This window comes from Coptis chinensis, chromosome 5, assembly GCF_015680905.1.
Source record: "Coptis chinensis isolate HL-2020 chromosome 5, ASM1568090v1, whole genome shotgun sequence".
NCBI classification, from domain to species: domain Eukaryota; kingdom Viridiplantae; phylum Streptophyta; class Magnoliopsida; order Ranunculales; family Ranunculaceae; genus Coptis; species Coptis chinensis.
The window spans coordinates 85,597,661-85,618,610 of NC_141460.1; the positions used below are offsets into that span (position 1 = coordinate 85,597,661).

Sequence of the window (20,950 nt, forward strand, 5' to 3'; positions counted from 1 at the left end):
CTTCTCTACTCATTTCAATTTTCTTGCATAATATTCACTTGATACCGCCCCAAATCTAGCACAATTCATGTACGTAGCTGTCAATGCTCATTGCCGATGAGCCTTTGGTACATATTCAACGAACGTAGCTGTCAATGCTCATTGCCGATGAGCCTTTGGTACATATTCAACGATTCTTACAAGGCAAACCAGAGACATACCATGAATAGTCGAGTGGCCTTGGTTTTGGGCGCCAAATCTCTCGATAATAACATCCAATGTTCTGAAAATGGATCACCATAGAACATATCATCTTTTACTCCGTTCAAACATATCTAAGTACATATAATCCGTGGATGTACTTATAGCAGTTGGTATGATATACTTTTGATCGTTTAAATACATAATCTGATCACACAGTCAAAACTAGTTGATCTATGAAGTGTAATCTGATCATATAGTCAATCAATTCTATTTTGAAACTAACAATTTGTATCAAAAGACAAAAAAGTGCAGAGCAAGGTCTGAGCAAATATAAGTAAAATGTTAAGCTGAAAAAAAAATAACCTAAATGTATGTAGTTCATATCGCTATGAGATCCATGTTCACAGTTGTCTATTTTGTCTAGGATCATTCACCTTAATCATCCAGTGTCTATCAGGAAAACCAGCATTTTCAGCTCTTTTCCTCCACTTTTTGATCCTTGCATCCATGCCTCTAGAAAGCCCACAATAAGGGTGCAACCTCTTGGGCATGGCATCATAAACTTTCCACCATCTCTTATTAGCCAAGTCACTTGCAAAAGGGTGATGATCCAACTTATCCCAGTTACAATCATAGTCTCTATAGCACATCCATGGCTTTAAACCCAAATAATGAATCGTGTAAACTGAATCAGGTACATTATGTTCTTCATCTTTAACCCCTTCAAAAATCTTGAGAAAATTCAGCCTAGTTGGCAATCTGTGCCACCATGTAAATGCTTCATTGAGGAAACCTTGGTCTCCGCCGTTATATGAACTTAATGTGTACATCTTTTTCATCAGCATTTTAAATACACAATCTGATGGTTCGATCAACATAACCCCAGAATTGAATAGCCACTTGTCATTTCCAGCGGCGGATAACTGAGGATATGCAAAGAATCTATCAAGGTTTTCTAGGACAATTAAATCAGAATCAATGAAAATAATCTGGTCATACTCAGTTAATTGCCATATACGTAGCTTGCTGTAGTTCCATTCATTGTAAGCACCTCTCTGCGCTTGTGGATTCCGAATACGCTTAATGTCTTTAATCTTCCATCCTGCGGCTCTAAGAGCTTGTCGACTTCCCTTTGTTATGGATTTATCTGCCAACAGAACTAGATCTCTGGTTGAGTTGGTTTGAACTATGCTTTGAGCCAAAACTATAGCTCCACATACATAAGCCTCCGAAGAATGGAGGACTGTTACATACGCTTCTTTAGGATGGTCAATGGGGTTGCTTAGTTTGGAGAAGTCATATGCACCTTTTACTTCACCTGCATTTCATCAAGAACAAATGAAGAAGTGTTTAAAGTTGGACTCCAGTCCCCTAAAAAGTTGTGATATGGATCTTAAAATTAATTTTGTACTAGTGCAATGACACTTCGAATCAATCTTCAACAATAAAAGTAAAGATGTAAAGGCCATTGGACTAATAATAATATTATTAAGCATTCTAAATAAATATAAACTCCACTAAAACAAACTCCACCACTTAACTCAATGGATTAGAAGCTGATTTTTGGTGGAGATGTTCTCCACACAATAGAGATCATCCTCACAAAAATTCAGCTCATTTGAAGATGTACAACCTCATCAAAAATCCTTTAGAAAGTTATAAAATTATCCAATGGTCCATATTTTTTTAATTTCGATACAACGTTTGATAAGGTTATGCATATTCAACTAGCTTTCGAACCCATCCTATGAACGGGTATCGTTATATTAAATTATTTTAAAAAAATATTAGCAACTATATATACAGTACAAAGCTATGAAATATGAAAATTATATTAACTACTCATTTAAATTTTTTGCACCACTCTCTACAAAAAGGAAGCACCAAACCTTGATAAAACCCATTGATTTCTTTTTGTTGTTAGGTTTAATAATTGAAGTTTTGTGAGAATGTTCAATGTGGCGAAGATAATATTTAAGTTACTTGAATAGCAAAACATTCTCAATCATAATAAAATAATTATGATAAACACTATTTAAAATGCAAAACTATATTTGTCAAGACATTTATTCCCCCTACATATAATACAAACATATTTTAGGGTTATTAGTTCAATGCATTTGACATCAAGTTTCTGATTTTCCATTAATTATTCTTTAAGGTTAGTTCAATGTATAAGTAGTACGTTGCATCCAGTTTTCAATTTCTTATTAATTATTCTTTAAAGTTAGTTCAATGCAGTTGCATCAAGTTTCCAATTTTCCGTTAATTATTTTTTCTAGGTTAGTTTGATAGTTTACAATTTTTAGTTATGTATGCTTTGAGGTCAGTGCGATGTAGTTACATCCGACTTTCGATTTCCAGTTAACTATTCTTTGAGGTTTTTTCAATGCAATTACATCTAATTTCTGATTTCCCGTTAGTTAATTTCTTATTTTAGTTTAATACAGTTGCATCCAGTTTCTTATTTTCCGTTAATTATTCTTTAAGGTTAGTTCAATACAGTTGTATCTAATTTTTTATTTTATGTTAATTGTTCTTTGAGGTTAGTTCAATGTATTTGCATCAAGTTTTTGATTTTCCGTTAATTATTTTTTGATGTTAGTTTAATGCAGTTAGATCAAATTTATAATTTTTCGTTAATTATTCATTTAGGTTAGTTCAGTACAGTTTCATCCATTTTTCAATGTTTCGTTAATTAGTCTTTGAGATTAGTTCATCATTGTATTTGCATCCAGTTTTGTATTTTTCGTTAAGGTTAGTTCAATATATATGCATCTAGTTTCTGATTATTTATGCTTTGAGGGTTAGTTCGATGCAATTACATCCGGTTTCTGATTTCCCATTAACTATTCTTTGAGGTTATTTCAATACATTTGCATATTATTTTGAAAAATATTTGTAAATATGCAGAACTATTATATATTAATATTATATTGATCACTCATCCCAAATTTCTCATAACGTGAAAATCTCACTCTCCATTAAAAAAAAATTCACCTTTGATAAACCCTTTAACTTCATTTTGTTGTTTAATAATAGAAGTTTGATTGAAGTTTTGTGAGATTGCCTAATAATACGAAGTTCATATATATATTGAAGCTACTTGAATAGCAAAGAGTTCCCAATAATATAGAAAGAGATAAGATAAACACCATTTTAAATGCAAAACTATACTTATCGAGACATTCCCACAATATATAACCCAACTATATTTTGAGGTTAGTTCAATGCATTTGCATCCAGTTTCTAATTTTTCGTAATTTATATTTTGAGGTTAGTTCAATACAGTTGCATCCAATTTTCGATTCCCGTTATTTATTTTTTTAAGTTAGTTCATTATGCAGTTGTATCAAGTTTTCGATTTCTTGTTAATTATTCTTTGCGATAGTTCAATACATTTGCATCCAATTCCCAATTTTCGGTTAATTGTTCTTTGAGGTCAGTTTAATGCATTTGCATCCAATTTTTGATTTCCCGTTAATTATTCTGTGAGATTAATTTAATGTATTTGCATCCAGTTTCCAGTTTTCGATTTCTCATTTGCATTTGATAATGTTGTATTTGCATCTAGTTTTCGATTTCCCGTTAATTATTGTTTGAGGTTACTTCAATAAATTTGCATCCAGTTTCCGATTTTCCGTTAATTATTTATTGAGGTTAGTTCAATGTATTTGCATCCAGTTTATTTTTTGAGATTAGTTCAGTGAAGTTGCATCCGATTTCCGATTTCTCGTTAATTATTCTTTAAGATTAGTTCCACGCATTTGCATTATGTTTCCAATTTATAATTAATTTTTTGTTGAGGTTAGTTCAATGTAGTTGCATCCAGTTTCCGATTTTCCGTTAATTTAATCTTTGAGGGTTAGTTCAATGCATTTGCATCCATTTTCTGATTTCTCGACAATTATTTTTTGATGTTAGCTTGATGTATTTGCATCTAAGTTTTGATTTCCAGTTAATTATTTTTTGAGGTTAGTTTAATACAGTTGTATCCATATTTCGATTTTCTATTAATTACTTTTTAATATTAGTTTAATACTTGCATTTGCATCCAGTTTCCAATTTATCATTAAATATTATTTGAGGTTAGTTTGATGCATTTGCATCCAGTTTTCGGTTCCCCATTAATTGTTCTTTGACGTTAGTTTCATTCAGTATTATATATATTTTAAAATATTTGTCATTATTGCTTTGTCGTTTTTTTTTTCTCATTTTCTATTATATATTTTTGTGATGTTATTTTTGTATAATAATTTAATTTTCCACATGTAATTTGTTTTGGTTTGGTATATAATTTATTTAAGCCCAACGTCCATTTTAACTAAATCTCGTTATTCTTTTTTTTTCATTTATATATATATATATATATATATATATATATATATATATATATATATAATATTGAAAAATTATAAATTCATAAATTTAATTGGAATATGTCATAATTATTGTGGTCAGAATTATGATTTTTGGAATCCTTAACTATGAATAAATGTCTAAATCCCACAGTGGATGGTGCATCAAATCGTTTTCGGTGGGAACTATTGTTTTTAGTAATTTAGTTTTTTGTCTCATATTTTTTTTTTCCCGAAAGTAGCTATATTATTTAGGAAAAGTTTGAGACTCTGTGAAACTCTTGATAGGATTGTTTTTTCGTAATTAGCTATAATGTTTAGGAAAAGTTTGAGACTCTGTGAAACTTTAGATGGGATTGTTTCCTTATTTATATCATACTTTTTATAATTAGTAATAGAGTTTAGAAAAAAAAATTGAGTCTCTACGAGTGCTAAAAAAAATAGATTGGTGAAGGTATAGCTATAATATATATCTAAGGAATTGGAATATGTCGTAATTATTGTAGCCGGAATTGTGATTTTTAGAATCCTTAACCATGAATAAATGTCTAAATCCCATAGTGGATGGCGCATCAAATCGAAAGAATTCTAGGAAAATCGTTTTCGGTGGAAACCATTACTTCTAGCAATTTAATTTTTTGTCTTCTATTTTCCCCGCCCCCCATAATTAGCTATATTGTTTAAGAAAAGTTAGAGACTCTGTGAAATTCTAAATGAGATTATTTTTTCGTAATTAACTATAGTGTTTATGAAAAGTTAGAGACTTTGTGAAACTCTAGATGTGGATGAGAAAGATATATAGGGAAGCGAATGCAGTAGCAGACAAGCTGGCGGTGATGGGCTCTAGAGATCAGGCCACTGGTTTCTTTTTTGATTTACTTATTGATGAACTTAAAAAACTTGTCTTTGAAGATATCATTGGGAAAAGTTCAATCAGGATGTATATATAGAAATGTGTATATGGAAAAGTTCAATAAGAATGTGTATATGTAATGAGGATATTTCATGATAAATAAATAAAAGTCTTTATTTTAAAAAAAAAAAATGATATTACATAATTTTATTACATTTATTTCGTTGATCAAAACGTAGTGTAACTTTGTAATCGCTAACATTTCAACTTGGTCTGCCCTATTGACTATTGAGATGGTTGAGGGAAAGGAGTGGACTTGGAAATTGAAGTGTTAGCCCGGCCCAACTTACACAGGGCTTAACGGATTGATGGCCCGGCCTAGCCAATTTGACCGCACCCAGTCCTTGAGGTAACAAAATTCTAGACTCTTCCTACACATCTAGGACTTATAGTTTCCTTACATTTCAAACCAAAGATAAAGTGGTGTAGGAAGCGTATAGGTCACCTAAATAGACTTCATTCTTTTCTTTACCAAGTTACCAAATACCAACCATTGATTAAGCCATTTTTTATTTTTGACCAAAATTAGAATAATGGTACGGTGTATTAATTAGCTTACCTGTCCAATGAAATTGTATTTAAGATTACTGAATCTTACGAAAGCATTGAAAATAATTAAAATATTCTATGAATAACAACTTCTACTCACCTAAACATGGATATGATAGACATCAACAAGGACCAATAGTTGTATAATAATTCTGAATCGCATCTTTTTTTCTTTTTTCAAACAATCAGAGTAATTAGCATTTTTCTTTTTTTGGTTAAGTGATTGAATGATGTTTATTTGTGCAAAATATCACAGTTCGTTTCATGTAGCAAAAAAACAATTAAGTAGAAAGGTTACAAGTATATCACCTTGCTTTTGTTGAGCTACAGCAAGTTGGCATGTCCCAACAGGCATTTGAACCTTTTGTTTCAATCTTCTCAAGTCAGGTTTGTAAATCCAAAACTCTCCTTCATGTCTCAAGAGATCATCACACCTAAAGATTTCCCACATAGGTCCACAAGTGCCGATAAACACAACAAACAAATCTTGGTCATCACCGTATTTCTTACCATTGTTTTCAATCAAATTAGCAACAACTAAGTTCACTTGCAGTCTAAAAACATCTCTAATACCTTCTCCCTTGACTCCATTGCCACAAGGTACATTCACCATTACAACGTCAAATTGATCATAGTTTTCGTACCTTGGCATTGGAATATTAGGACATTTAGGTGCATCCCATTTTTCATCTTCATCTATCCATTCCGGGAAGTAGTCCTCCCAATGTCGAACATTTTGTACTGGATCGAAATGTACTATGGTAGTTGTGCCTAGAACTTTCCATTCTTCTACTTCTTGTGCATGCATGTTTACAAAACCAATACTAATCTCCCTTCCTCTCAGTAATTCTTTAAGCAAATCAAAGAGCGGGGTACGTTTTCTTCGCACTTCCTGAATCGATTTGTGATCATTATCTGTCGCATGGATGGACAAGTTTTGAAATGGATGGACATCAATTTGTTGAGTTTGTAGTCGGAGGGTCGAGGTGTAGATTCGAAGGGAGATAGACAAAGAGAGAAGAGAGATGAGACATAGATAGAAATTTAGGCCTTTGGCCTGAGAAGCCATTTGAACTTCCCAAGTTCTACCAGCGTTTTCTTATATGTGAGACAAAAAAAAGGAATGTTATTGGGTATGAGATGGAAAAGCCTGTGCAGGGAATCTACCTTAACTAGTACGTGTGCACGTCCGTCGTACGTTGTCTAAACTTCCACGTTTTGTTGATTTGCATAAGTGGGGCCTTTTTAAGAGAAAAAAAGAAAAGAAAAAGAGAAAATGAGGTGCTGACAGAATTGATAATGAGTCCTGTATTGGGCAGCCACCAAATTCGATTGGGTAGCCTCCAGCCCAAGCCCAACGAGAAGCCCAATAGTTATAGCCCAATACACCCCACACTTCAACAAAAACCGAAAAAACCGCCTACAACCAGTTTTGGTTTCATCTTCTTCTCCACAAAAATTTCATCTTCCGCTCCAAGCGCAAGATAAAACTCTCAAGTGATTGAGTTAATAAGAAAGAGATGGTGAAGAGAAAGATTTCTATTGAGAGAATTGAGGACAAGCCTAGAAGACAAGACAAGGGCTATTCAAGAAAGCAAGTACTCTCTGTTCACTATGTAAAACTGACTTTGCAATGTTGGTGTTTTCATCTTCGGGTAATCTTTATTCTTATAGTAACACTTCGGTTAACGATGTTCTAAAACGATACCATGACCCTTCTTCATCAAACACTTCACAAAATTCTTTAGTAGTTTTTGATGATTTGCATGGTGTAAATATTGAACAAGAGGTGGGTAAGAATTTAGACAATGGGTTTTGGTGGGAGAATATTGACGTCTCAAAATTTGATTTTTGGATGAGTTGAACAAATTGGAGAAGGGTCTAATGGATGTAAAACAAAGTATTTTGTGTCGTTTGGAGAAACTATCATTGTCGAGTTTTGCGGAACAAGATAATATTACGATTTGGAACATGGGAAGTGAAGAAAAATCATGTTGGGCTACTGATCCAAATACAAGTAATGTTGATCATTTTGGTGTGGGTGATTCTTCAAAACAATGGCTATCGGATGAAGAGATCTATAACATTTTTATGATTTATTTAGTTGCAAAGACTATTTTGTATTATTTTGTTATGTCTGTTTAAACGACATAGCGACTATAATACTGTGATTTGATAAGATTGGAGTGAAATTGGATTTTATTTGGGCGCGCACCTTATGTTACAAACTTAACTGATTTTTTGGTGGAATTGAAGCGTAATGGAAGGAATTCGAGTGTTGGAGGAAACCAAGACAATTTTTGTTTGAAAAAACCCCAAACGACCCAGTGAAGTTGTTTTTAAGGTGCCCCAAACGACTCAGTGAGGTTATTTTGTATATGACCCTGGGTCGTTTGAATGTCTTTTTTTTTTTTAAAAAATATTCTTTGTACATTAGTTGTATGAGTTAATACAATAGTTTGAGTTATTTGAATTGTGTATGGAATTATCGTTTTGATGTAATTGAAAATTGGAATTTGTGTTTAGTATTTAATTGAAATTTGATGTATAGTTTATGTTTGGTGTTTATGTATAAGGAAAATGAAATTTGTGTTTGGAATTGATCGTTTAATTAGGGATATGAAAGTGACTAAAAAACAAAATGAATTTCTCGATTTTTTTAGTCTAAACGACCCAGCCATGTCGCTCCAGAGAGTCCTCAAACGACCTTGTCATGTCGTCTTGGAGACTGCCCAAACGACCCATCCATATCGTTTAGTTAAAAACCCGAGAGCTTTGTCTCAAACGACATGCGCAGACCGCTTGCGTGTACACTCAAACTGCCTCGCCATGTCGTTTGAGTGTACACTCAAACGATTCCGCCATGTAGTTTGAGTGTACACTCAAACGGCCCGGTGGTTTCAACATGGTGAGACCGGTTCGATCGTTGCTTGGGCTTGGGCTGAAAACATGTTTTTTTTTAGGCGATGGCAAACTTGTAATATTTCTATTTTTTTAGGAGTGACCAATGGAATTTGAAGAGTACCCGATGAAACTACCTTGATAATTTACCTTAATTGTTCCTCAATCCATATAGAGAAAGAGCAAAAAAAGAGGATTCGGCTTCAAGTTTTAATCAGTCAACATTCAACCGGCAAATTGACGTCAAAATTATATTTTCCAAGGTACAAGAAAAATGAGGCTAGGCCTCGTCGGGATTGTTTCCTAGCAAAATGTTAAACTTTTTGGCAGTTTGAACTCTATGTAATATGGTTTCTTTAGGTTTTGAGTTGGATGCATTAGATTTGGGCTTTTTATGGACAGATCTTTGAGTGACCAAAGTCCAAGTAGTTCCAATATGCACAGTGATTATGTGTAAAATTATGGCGGAGATATACTGTCCAATGAGCCAATCCAAAACTACCACTTCAGAAGATGGTCATTGATGCATTTTAGTTCATTCTAGCGGTAGCTTATATACACTAGTCTTATGTACCCTCGATGAGCATTTGATTTACTTGTCTTGTTCGTATGCGCGGGAACAAAGAAAAATTTGTACTTTGTATATGCACGCTTTTAAAGTAGAAAGTGAGAATATTGCTAAGTCATATTCATTTTAATTTTTGTCTTTAGGAATTAATGTTCTCATTGATAAATAGTTATTTTTATCAAGTATATATGAATAATTTTTTCGTTAGTAATTAGTTAAGAAATTATTTAAGTTGATCAATTTATGTAAAAATAAATTAAGACTCCACTTGAGTGAAAATGTGAAAGAGTGGAAAATAAATAAAAAAATACCTACTAATATATTCTGCCCTATGGGATGCACTCACTTATTTGGAGTACACTACACTGACACAGAAAATTGATTGACACATTCATCCGACATAGTGAGTAAATGATGTTGCCGTGTGTCATGTATCATCCACCACGTTACTGTGTCGGATGAATGTGTCAACCAATTTCCTGTGTCAATGTAGAATTATTGCATTGGGGATGCTCCTGTCAACCATGAAACAACCTATGAGTCAGAGTCTATTTCTTTGTTTGTTACATGAAGTTTTAGTCTTTATTATATCTTCCACCTAGATACAAAAAAAATACTTCCTTTGAAGCACAAAAGACACACTACGACGACGCATTCTCCTTGCTAGGAGAAAGCTCTTTGTATTACTTTTCCAAGATGACTCATTTTGAATGTTAGAACACAATATTTCACTCTCATTTATTTCATTGATTAATTTTGAATTATAATATCATTTCAACCGTATAGACATAAATAAACTAATGTTGATTGTTGATTAAGATGGGTGGTTCCATCCATCCATTTGATACATATCCAAGTTTTGATATCACAAATAAAACTTGACATATATGCATCCTTTAATATTATGGGACCTTTAAATAATGTGTTGCAGTTCAAATACAACGGCCATGGAAGATGTTAAAATACATGTCCAATAATGTTTAGGACATCTCATGAATCTTGTATATCATTCACTAAATATGTTAGGGCATCATCAACGCGCTACTAAAAAATTGTGATACATCAGCACAAATTATCCAGTTTCAATTGTTAAGATATGGTTATGTTTCAACGCGAATTGCAAAAATTGCTATTTTCTACTTCCCACGGGTGTTGTCCCGTCCATTTCATTAAATTGCTATTTTCATCAATTGCAGAAATTGATATATATATATATATATATATATATATATATATATATATATATATATATATATATATATATATATATTATAAAAAACACAATGGCAGGACAAAGAGTGGTCGGGATTGCGTGGGGATCTGAGTTAGGTGTGCATGGAGATCTGAAGAGAGACACGTGTATGTCTTATATCATTTTGAAACCGTTTTGAGGCTAATTCTCAATGGCATTTAAAAAGATTTATTTAATGAATTAAATGTTGTAAATGAGTTAAACGAACTATAAAAGGCCATAAATGTGGGTTTGGGTTTCTAAAATAACTAAAAAACAGCAACATGGCGAGAAAATTCAGGTTCGTTCATCTTACCCTATTTAATTTCCAAACTAAAAACGGCTCCGAGTGCAAGTTTTATTGGAAAAAAAACCCGAACACCCAATAGACCCACGAACTTTCAACACCAATTAAAACGGCCTAAAACGCCTCTCCCCTCGCCACTCCCCACTCCCCAAGACTCGCATCAGTTTCACATTATTATTCTCATCTCTCCTTTTAGCTCCATAGTTTAATTTCTCAATTACTCCTCCATTAATTCCATCCCCCCGCCTAATTGTCTTCCCCAACCCAAGGTAGCATTTTATCTCCATCTCTCTCGCTGACCAACTCAATTGAAAAAAACCACACAATTAGAAATGGAAGCCAATTAGAAAAACAAATGTCGACTCTCCTCATTTTTCTCGCGTGATTAGACAAACTTATTTTCAGTGTTGATTGCTTACGGTTGAAATTTTGTTATGTTACAACAGATCAACTTTGAATGCATCTTTTTTTTTTTTGGGTTCTCTCAAGATCAGGTGAGTTCCTCTTTTATTTTCATTTTCTCTTTTTATCAACGTTAATATCTCATTCCCTACTTCAATATTTTCCTATTTTTCCGTTAATTCCATTCCCTACGTTAATATATTTTCCCATTTTTTTGTAAACAAGTTCTTCTTTCTTAGAAAAGTCAATTGGATATCTCAAGGAGACGACATGAGATGGTTTCATATGACAGATTTAATTAATATTCCTGCTACGCAATCTGCATATCTTCTATTTGCTAATTGAGTTATTTACCATGTACTGATTCTCATGTGGCTTTACTTAAACAATTTGTGTTGAATGTATGTTACTGAAACTCTTCAACTTCCAAATGTCCATTCGTCCCCAGCCAATTACTCTGTGGAAAAGGGGTTTCTCTTGCGCCCTTCTCTCTTTTTCAGCCTTCCTGGCCCGTGCACCATCACACAAACATGAATCTCATGTACAGTAGGTTATCTCATGAATGTTTATTGTTCTAACTTATTCCTTACTGCTTTGATTTTTGTTCTTTATTTTTTTGGTTTTTGTTAGATTGCAAGTTCATAAACCATTTAATCAACTTTGGGTTCCTAGCATGTAAAAGGTGAAAGCTATTTTTATCAAGCGATCAAAACCAGTTGGGGATACCAACTTTGTAAATCACATATTTTTAGTGTAACCCTCGAGGAATACCAAAGTTCGACAATTGTGCAATGCTTATGATAATTGGTAACGGTTTTGGATATTTACAATACACATGGTGCCCTCTTCACTTAGTATTCCGCTTCACTTGCAAGTTACAGCTCCACGTAATTCCCTGTGATCTAACAACAACCTTAAATATGATGGGTACTTTCACAGAAACTTCTTAATCTGATCGGTTAATTTCAAAATGTCAATTGACCAAGCTTAGAAGAGTAGTGTATTGCTTTTGGCAGAAATGGGTATCAGATATATAAATGGTTGTTGCCTAAGCAGTATGTTGCCGTTGATTAGGATATCTATTTTAGAAACACGTCAAGCACACAAAATAAAAGCGGTGTTCTGTTAGGGGAGTAGATGGAAGTGTCAAATGTGGAAGTAGTGGTAAATGACATTGCTTGAAGAGAAAAGTTTTATTTCATATCAACCATAATGTCAGTTTCCTGCGCTTACCTTTGCTTAGTTTCTAACTGCTATTGTGTTTTATGTAGGAAACTAAGAGTGAAGAGATCGATCAATTAAGGTGTTAGCTATAAGTAACAAGGTTCTTTGATATACCACCTAATGAGTATTCATGGGGAAGTATGGTCAGAAGCCAATCAAGGGCTCTCCACACACGTACTAGGTATCTCTATTTTAGAAATACATCAATTTTGTCACATTTGAATCCATATTTCCATGTTTAATAGCATAGTAGCTGGATTGTCATTTTTATTAATTTTTAGGTATGCAGCATTTGGTCTTTATTTTTTTTTTATTGGTTCTGAATATGGGAAATCATGATGGTTTAACTCAATGTCTAGCGGGATTGACAACTCAATGTACACCTCCCTCCTCTCTCTTTTTATTCTTCTTGCTAATGAAATATGAATAGCTTAATTTAAAAGCGATTACCATTTATTGAGAGAAAGACTCAATATATGGGTATTTAAAATAGAGTAGAGAATTATTGGTTTGAATCAATCGGGTGCTTTTGTTGAGCTATTTCTTTGATATTTTGTATACTTGAAGTTATTAGTTGATGCATGATTTTTTTGGTCATTGTTGAATCAAGGTAAATATCAAATTGATTTGTTTTTAGGCTACCGTTACATCAATATGTATTTCCATAAGATTTAACTTTCTAATAAATGAGTATTTCTATTGCTTGATATCTAGGTCTTGTGTGGAAAGAAAACAACAAAGAATAGCTACACTATTAGATTTGTTTTCTTGATTGCTCACCGACATAATGAACATTATAGAGCTTCACGCATGCCCCCCGTTCAACAATTAGTTGAGTGGCAAATTAATGAGACTAAACGAAGTCATAGAAAAGGTAACACGAGTGTGTCATGATTATTGACTGACCTTTTGGGATGAATTGATTGGATTGGCTCCAACATCTGTAAACTTTGGTGAAAGAAGCCAATTTGTGCATCTCGATTGGCATACTACATTGACATATATATGAAGTTGTAATATATTGTTCTGCATCTCAATGCACAATAACAATGTGCACTGTGACATTAATGTAGTATTTTATAAGCTTACTGAGAATATCATATTTTGATTAGAAATATATGTAGATAAGGATCTAATTAACTCTATATATTCCATATCTAGAAGGACATCTTCTTTTACATAACACTCTATGTAATTAGTTTCTGAACCATAGTATTGAGATATTTCACATGTGCAATACATTTTGTTATTGCGGATGTGAAATATAGTGGTTTTGTCATCCATCTAGGATTTTTTCAATTTTTCATCGTCTTTTTAGAGTCTAAATTCCAGTTTTCATGTTTCTAATGCACTATAGATCAAGCTCATCAAAGTTTTGATTTTGTTAATGATCACTGATTTAGCTTCTTCTATAAGGAAATGATGGAATTGTTGTACACTTGTACTCAATGATTTCAATCTAAACCCAAAAATGTTCGTATTTAATAGCATGAAGCCCGGCTTGGCAAAGTGCAAACAACAATCTTCCTCACCTCCTCAACTCAAAGTTTGATATTCACTCTATCCGTTTATTCGTCTCTTTTCTTATTTGTAGTTGTGCAGGGAATCTCTACCTAAGTGAAATCGTCCCTTCTCAGGTAATCTCACTCTCACGAACTCTTTCTTCCATTTGATGTATTTTCTCTAGAAGAAATGTAAAATCAATATCCATTTTTATGAGATTTATATTGCATGAATTATAGGGATTGGACCATTTTGAAGCTTATTATTAATGACATTTAAAAGGTGTACTTAATGAATTAACAGTTTTGTAAATGAATAAAATAAATTATTACGTTTTGAATCCCTTGCATGGGGTTCAAATTCTAAACACCAATGGATGACATGAAGTCTAAAATCATAAATCTCTCTCCCTTCCAAAAATTTCATGGCATTTTTTTTTTTTGTTGGTCAAAGGGAATAAAACAATTTTGATATTAACATGCAAGTGAAATTTTACGGCAACTCTCCACATTTATTCATCTGTTTGACTGTTTGTTTTTTGTGGTGGCCAGGAACCCTCAACCAAAGTGTCGTTGTATTATCTCCGGTAATCTCCCTCTGTTCCCTCATGCTCCATAAATTTGCTAAACTGTTTTGTACATGCTTTGTATGCTTTTTTGGGGTAATTTTTAGGGCTTTCTTTTGTGGAGAAATGGATGATTTCCAAAAAACTTGGGAGTTTGTCGATTGGCGACACATCATTCTGCAAATAATACTGATGGACACTGAATTACTTTGCGAAAGTAGCGGCTGACATCCACACTTTGCCAATAGTAAGTTACGTTTACCACATATTCAAGTAAACTTCTTTTTGTTTTTATTGTTTATGCCAATGTTAATCGAATTTCTTTTATTGCTTTTGGAATACTAAATGCCTTAATGCCTATCCATTGAACAATTCTTTATACTGATCAATTGGCATTAGATAAAAATTTGGCGAGCTTTCGAAGTCCAAATTGATGCATAATTGAACCATGTTTAGTTTTACTGATTCATGCCATTATTGCAGATAAAGAAAGTATACCATGTGCCGACCATTATTAGCGTAAAGGGCAGAAAGTATACAACTGCCTCGAGAAAAAAAAAAAGCGAAGTTGGGTATGAAAGTGGTTCTAAAGTCGAGAATTGAAAGTTTTTAATTGGCAGTCAACACCCCACCTTAAACAATGCAATAAAAATATAAAAACCTTTAATTTTGATATTAACATGCAAGTGAACTTTTTACCAGAGCTTTCTCTTGGGTGAACTCACAGGTGACGTGAAGTATAGGCTTGGAAGTGTGAAACATTTCTCAAAGATAACGAATTTTGGTTGTGTGCAGTGGCAAAATGATGATGGCCCGACCAAGATTTTGGAGAACCAAGCTAATGGTGTCTACTGTTCTCTTTCATGGCTAACTTGGTGAAGAGGACTAGCTAGGTTCTGGCGATTGGATGTAAGCTAGAAAGTAGAAACCCCCTCTACGAGTTCTTAAAATGATTTGATTAAGAAATTTTGATTAAGTTTTATGTTATGAAGCTCTAGATTTCTAAGCTTTTACGTAAAATAAATGTAATGAGTCGAGCCTTAGATCGATTTCTAATCTTTGTATGTAGTTTTATTATTTTATGTAGCACAGAAGACCAAGATTTTTAATGGGTCTTGCTAATAAAGGATCAAACTCATCTAAGATTTAAACTTTTGACTTTTCAGTAAGCTCTTCTATGAATTTATATAAAAAGCATAGCAAGGCCATGGTTTTGATTTAGCCAATGATAACGAAGGTGAACTCATATAAAAGTTATAGAACAGGCCATAGTTTGGATTTTTCCACGAAAACAAAGGTCCATAGTTATGTTTTGCAGCAAGTTCATTCTTGGATTTTTAAAGACTTAAAAAACATATACACAAAGTGCCATAGGCAGCAATGAAACACATTGAGATGTGCATATGGACGAAATATACTCTTCAAGTGTTCCTACTTGGTAGGTCTCTATGGTTGCGGAATAGTAGTTAATTTCATGGTTGGCGGCTTGGGTACATTAGGAATAGCTCTTGCATGAGCTAATAATTTCTAACAGTTAGCTACTCCGAATTGATGGTATACCATACGATGATGCCTGATGGTCCAAGTTTTATTGAGAACTTATAGTGACTTTGATCTACATTTTTTTTCGATGCATACTTCGATCTACATACCTGCTATAGAATATGCCTTCCTTAAGTCTATTACCATGATTGTTACTGTTTGAACATAATAAAACATGCATATTGATATTCAAATTAAAGTGTGGAGGACATCTTCAAGCGTCATTTTTTCCTTCAACTCGAATTTACTCAAACACACTTGCTTTGTAGTCATCCCCAAATCTCCGTAAAGGGTTCTATAATGTATATATAATACAACAACAATTTCCAATATCATTGTCTAAGTCTTAGCCAATTTCTTGAAACTTTTTTCAGTCATTGTTTATTGGGTGAATCTTGATTCCAATTTCAAAATTCAATTAAATTTGGTACTTGAAAAGTTTCTTTTTATTAAGGACACAATTGTACAATTCCAATTCATTTGGCATGCAGGTTTTATATTTTCTGATTTCTACAATTGAACAAGTTAAACGAATTCGATCACATTTGATAACTTTTCATTTTCATTTTGAATTCAGCTATTTTAGTTTGAATGAGTGCAAGCCTTATTTCAGGTTCTAAATGGGTTCATATTAAGGTCGTTCAACTTGGATAACTAATAAATTGAAGCAGATTGTTTTGTGTTTTCTACTTACATACATTTTGTAAAGACCATTATAGGAATCAAAGGTTTCCGTAGATTTTTTGTTTTCGTGGTGTTCTGTCAGTATAATATTGAGAACTGATGATGTTTGTGTGCTCCATCTTACTTTTATAAACCACAGGTCACCGAGACATACCTGGCAAGACAAAGAGTGGTCGGGATCACATGGGGATCTGTGTGATCTCTTTGGAGCTTTAATCATTGATTTAATGCACAATTATGCCTATTCCATACTAATTATACCAAATTAATAAATATTTACATACCTGGGTTGGGCTGGGTTGTGAAACGCCCCAAATTTCTACACGGAATTGCACCGTCTCTCTGCTCGCCTCTCTCCTCCTTCATTTCCATACTAAATATACCAATTTAATAAATATTTATGGATATGGGCTAGGCTGTGAAACGCCCCAAATTTGCTACGCAAAATTGCACCATCTTTGCTCGCCTCTCTCCTCCTTCATTCCCACCTTCCAAGCTCCCAAAGAAATGGAAGGAGTTAATAATGGCAATGAAAATGACTATCCTCAACAGTGAGTTAAATGTTAGTCATTCAACGTACCACATGCAAACGTTTTATTTCTCGAGCCAACTTTTGACTACCCAAGAGACAAGAACCACTGAAGCAGTTCTCTTTCTTAATAAGAACTTCAAATCCCATTTTCGTAGCTGCGGGTGTTATTTTTCCGTTACCATTTGGTTATTGGGGTTTTTCAGCCAAAGCAAAACGGCTAGATACTTTGTCACTTTTGCTGCATCTACCACTTCATTAACTTCTTAAACTGTCCACTCTCCTTAAATCATTCATTCCAAATTCTCTTACAACTTCTTCCCTCCTTTCCATTTGGTATAAATTTCCTTTCAATTGCTTGCTGGAACCTTTCAGAAAAACCTTCAAAAGGTACGAAATAACATGCCCCTATTTGTATTTCTTTAGTGGAATATTCATATTATATTTAACATCTTTATCATCTACCTAAGAAACTCTGTTTACCTGCTTTATTAATGTATTTTCTCGGTATTTGTTTAAGATTTTTGGTAAAAGCTAGGTGTTTGAACCGTCAGTGAGGCATCTTTTCTCCGTCTCTAACCAGCAAAGTCTCAGGTAACTTTTACATTTTGTAGTACTGATTACGTATCCTTCTTCGTCGGCCACGCTTGATGCAAATAAAGTTTTGCTTTGTTTCATATTGTTTTTCTTTATGTTGATCAATGTTGTTAGTCCATTTTTCCCATGTCCAATCAATAATGATTGTCGTCGTGAAACTTTGAGTCCGATGTTGCGAAGTATATGTGGAAAATGACTATATGGTAGTTGATGGCACTTTCGTTGAAATTTGATTGATCCAATTTGCTTGACCACTAGGAAGATATTTTTTTTTAGTAATGAGCAAGCACTGAGACAGAGAAAAGTCTCTGCGGTGTGCTGTTATGTTTCTACCATTATTTTGGTTAAGGAAAAAGTCATTTTACTTATTGTGATGCTACACTAACTAATGTTATTCTTAATAGGAAATAACTTACCTTTCCCCGATGTTATGAACGAAAAAAATTGGCTCGATAAGTATTGCATAGTTGCGGTTCATTAGTGTTTTGATGTGGTCTTATGTTTGCGAGTGTTGGGCCTTGAATCCTATATGATATCACCCACGTAAAAAACTCCGACCCTCACGATATTTTTCTGTCTTCCTTTGATACCTTCACAATTTCTATTCCAAGCCCTTGATCAATATCCATAGTTGCTTCAAATTGACCTAAAAAAAGTATTTTGATAATTTTTATTTCAGCCTTAATGAGAATATCTAATTTTGGGTTAGGCTTTACAAAGATATTTTAAGTGGAATGAATCTTTTCAGTGGTAATGTAGCATCTATTTCTTTAGAAAATATTATGGCGTGACATAAATATTTGGTCTCAGTTTCTGATGACTTCAATGTACTATGTTCTTTGGGTATGTATATGATTGGCTTTACACATGCCCTCCACTTTAGTTGTGTGTTTTTCTCAATGAAAAATGGAGTTCTATGTTTGAATATAAGTTTGATAAATTTGTTTTATGTTTTTTTCTCCTAAATAAGTATATTGTTTACTATTATTCGATGTGACCTTCTAATTCTAGCATGATTGTAATGAGCGAGTTTAATTTGAGAAGTTTATTAAATTAGTGGTGATGTTGAGAGTCACGCATACCCTAGCTACTTTACAAATGTTATGGTTGTAACTCCTCTCTTCGTTTGGCCTTCCAAAATAACCAACTTTGACTACCATTAGAGTAACTATTAAAACAACAATGAGTTTTTCCTTACGTTGCTCCTCTAATAGTCTTCTACAACACTCAACTCTCAGTATAAAACCTAAATCGCCCTCTCTCTCACAACTCGCTAAACTCTCGCTCCAGATTTCAAGTGTCAGGTTACCGAAATCTTATTGTCAGGATTCAAAAAAGACGCTTTTACATGATTAAATTAGTTTTAATCTCTATTATTAATCTCTATTTCTTTAAATCACGATCCATCTTTTCTAACTGTTCATTTCTTTAACTGTTCTCTGTTTGTTTCTAAAGCTCAGTTTCCGGCCTCGGCTTACGAAATCTTCTTGCCGCCAACTTCAAAAGGTGCTTTTACATGATTAAATCTGTTTCCCCTTCAATTAGTTTTCCACCATCTATTTGTTGATTAAGTATGATAACCTTCATGTGTTAAAACCTCCGGTAATTTACGATTGCATGCTATATTTCTTTACTTCGTTCATAACATGCTTTCGGTCGGGATTTCTCCTCTCCACTCGAAGCTTTATATGCATTCAGCGTTTAGTATAGCCGTTTAGTGATATTGGAATATTGGTGTTACACCTTATCCTGATCTTTACGTGTGTCTCGGCCCGTTAAGGTATTTTTAGTATTTATTTGAATTTGCACAAGAGTTAATTAGGAAAGAGTCACGGAGCATGGTCTTCAAACTAAATGGGTCGAAGTTCCACTCAAAAGCTTTATATGCATTCAACGTTTAGTATATCCGTTTAGTGATATTGGAATATTGGTGTTTGGTGTTACACCTGCTGCCCTAATCTTTCTGTGTGTCTAAGCCATTAAGGTCTTTTTAGTATTTCTTTGAATTTGCACAAGAGTTAATTAGGAGAAAGTCCTGGAGCATGGCCTTCAAACTAAATGGGTCGAAGTTGAACCAATACGTACTGAGCATGTTTTAAGACATAGCTGCTTATAAAGCAAATGCCTTTTTTGTTGCTAAAAAAACCCGTAAAAAACTATCCGTTTATATTTAACCGAGTATTAAATTGGTATCTCTAATTTATGTTTAAAAAAAACTATATAATTGATGACCCTCCTAATGATCATGATTCGACCACTGGCAAGTGAAGTAGCATCTTTCTTGAAAGTGGAGTAGTATATACTTCAACAACAACATGTTAAAATACCTGATCGAAGTAGCTTAGTTTTCCATCTTTTCTAACTGTTCCTTTCCCAATTCATGTTCTCTGTTTGTTTGTTCTAATTTAGATTGGTTCCTTATAGGACGAGCTTTGTCTCGCGAGCTATTACATAAAAGTTGTGAATAGGCGATAAAACATGCTTTGCTACGCCTTCCAACTGTTATGTTATTAGAAGAGGAGTAGCGCAACAAAGTTAGTACAAGAGCTTCCAAATCTTTATAATGATGCATGCTACTATACTTAAGACCCTTTAGAGTAACTGTTTTTCCTATTCTTGAAACTTTTACAGTACCAAGACCAAGTTTACAAACTATCAACCACACTAACGGATGCTGCCAATAGTCACTTTCGGTTATTCAAGCAAATGAGGAGGTGAATAAGTGTATATACTTCTTCATCATATAATTTTTTTGTACTTATACTCTTTTACTAATATACTTTTTTAATTCAGAAAAAACAATTGTAGATCAATTGAATTTAAGTAGAAATTCATTTTACTACTATATTTGTTTTTTTTAACCATTAGTGTAAATCAAGAAATTCAATGAATGG

General features: G+C 33.4%; 1 protein-coding gene across 1 annotated transcript; it reads right to left on the minus strand.

Annotated features, from left to right (window-relative positions):
• Positions 1-448: 448 nt before the first annotated feature.
• On the minus strand, positions 449-7,336 carry LOC147499592 (putative UDP-glucuronate:xylan alpha-glucuronosyltransferase 5). Its single transcript, XM_086561349.1, has 2 exons — positions 6,313-7,336; positions 449-1,501 (listed from the first exon to the last, which is right to left on the minus strand). Exons 1-2 carry the CDS (start codon positions 7,070-7,072, stop codon positions 585-587), a joined length of 1,677 nt encoding a protein of 558 aa, XP_086417475.1. The 5' UTR covers positions 7,073-7,336; the 3' UTR covers positions 449-584.
• Between the last annotated feature and the right edge of the window lie 13,614 nt (positions 7,337-20,950).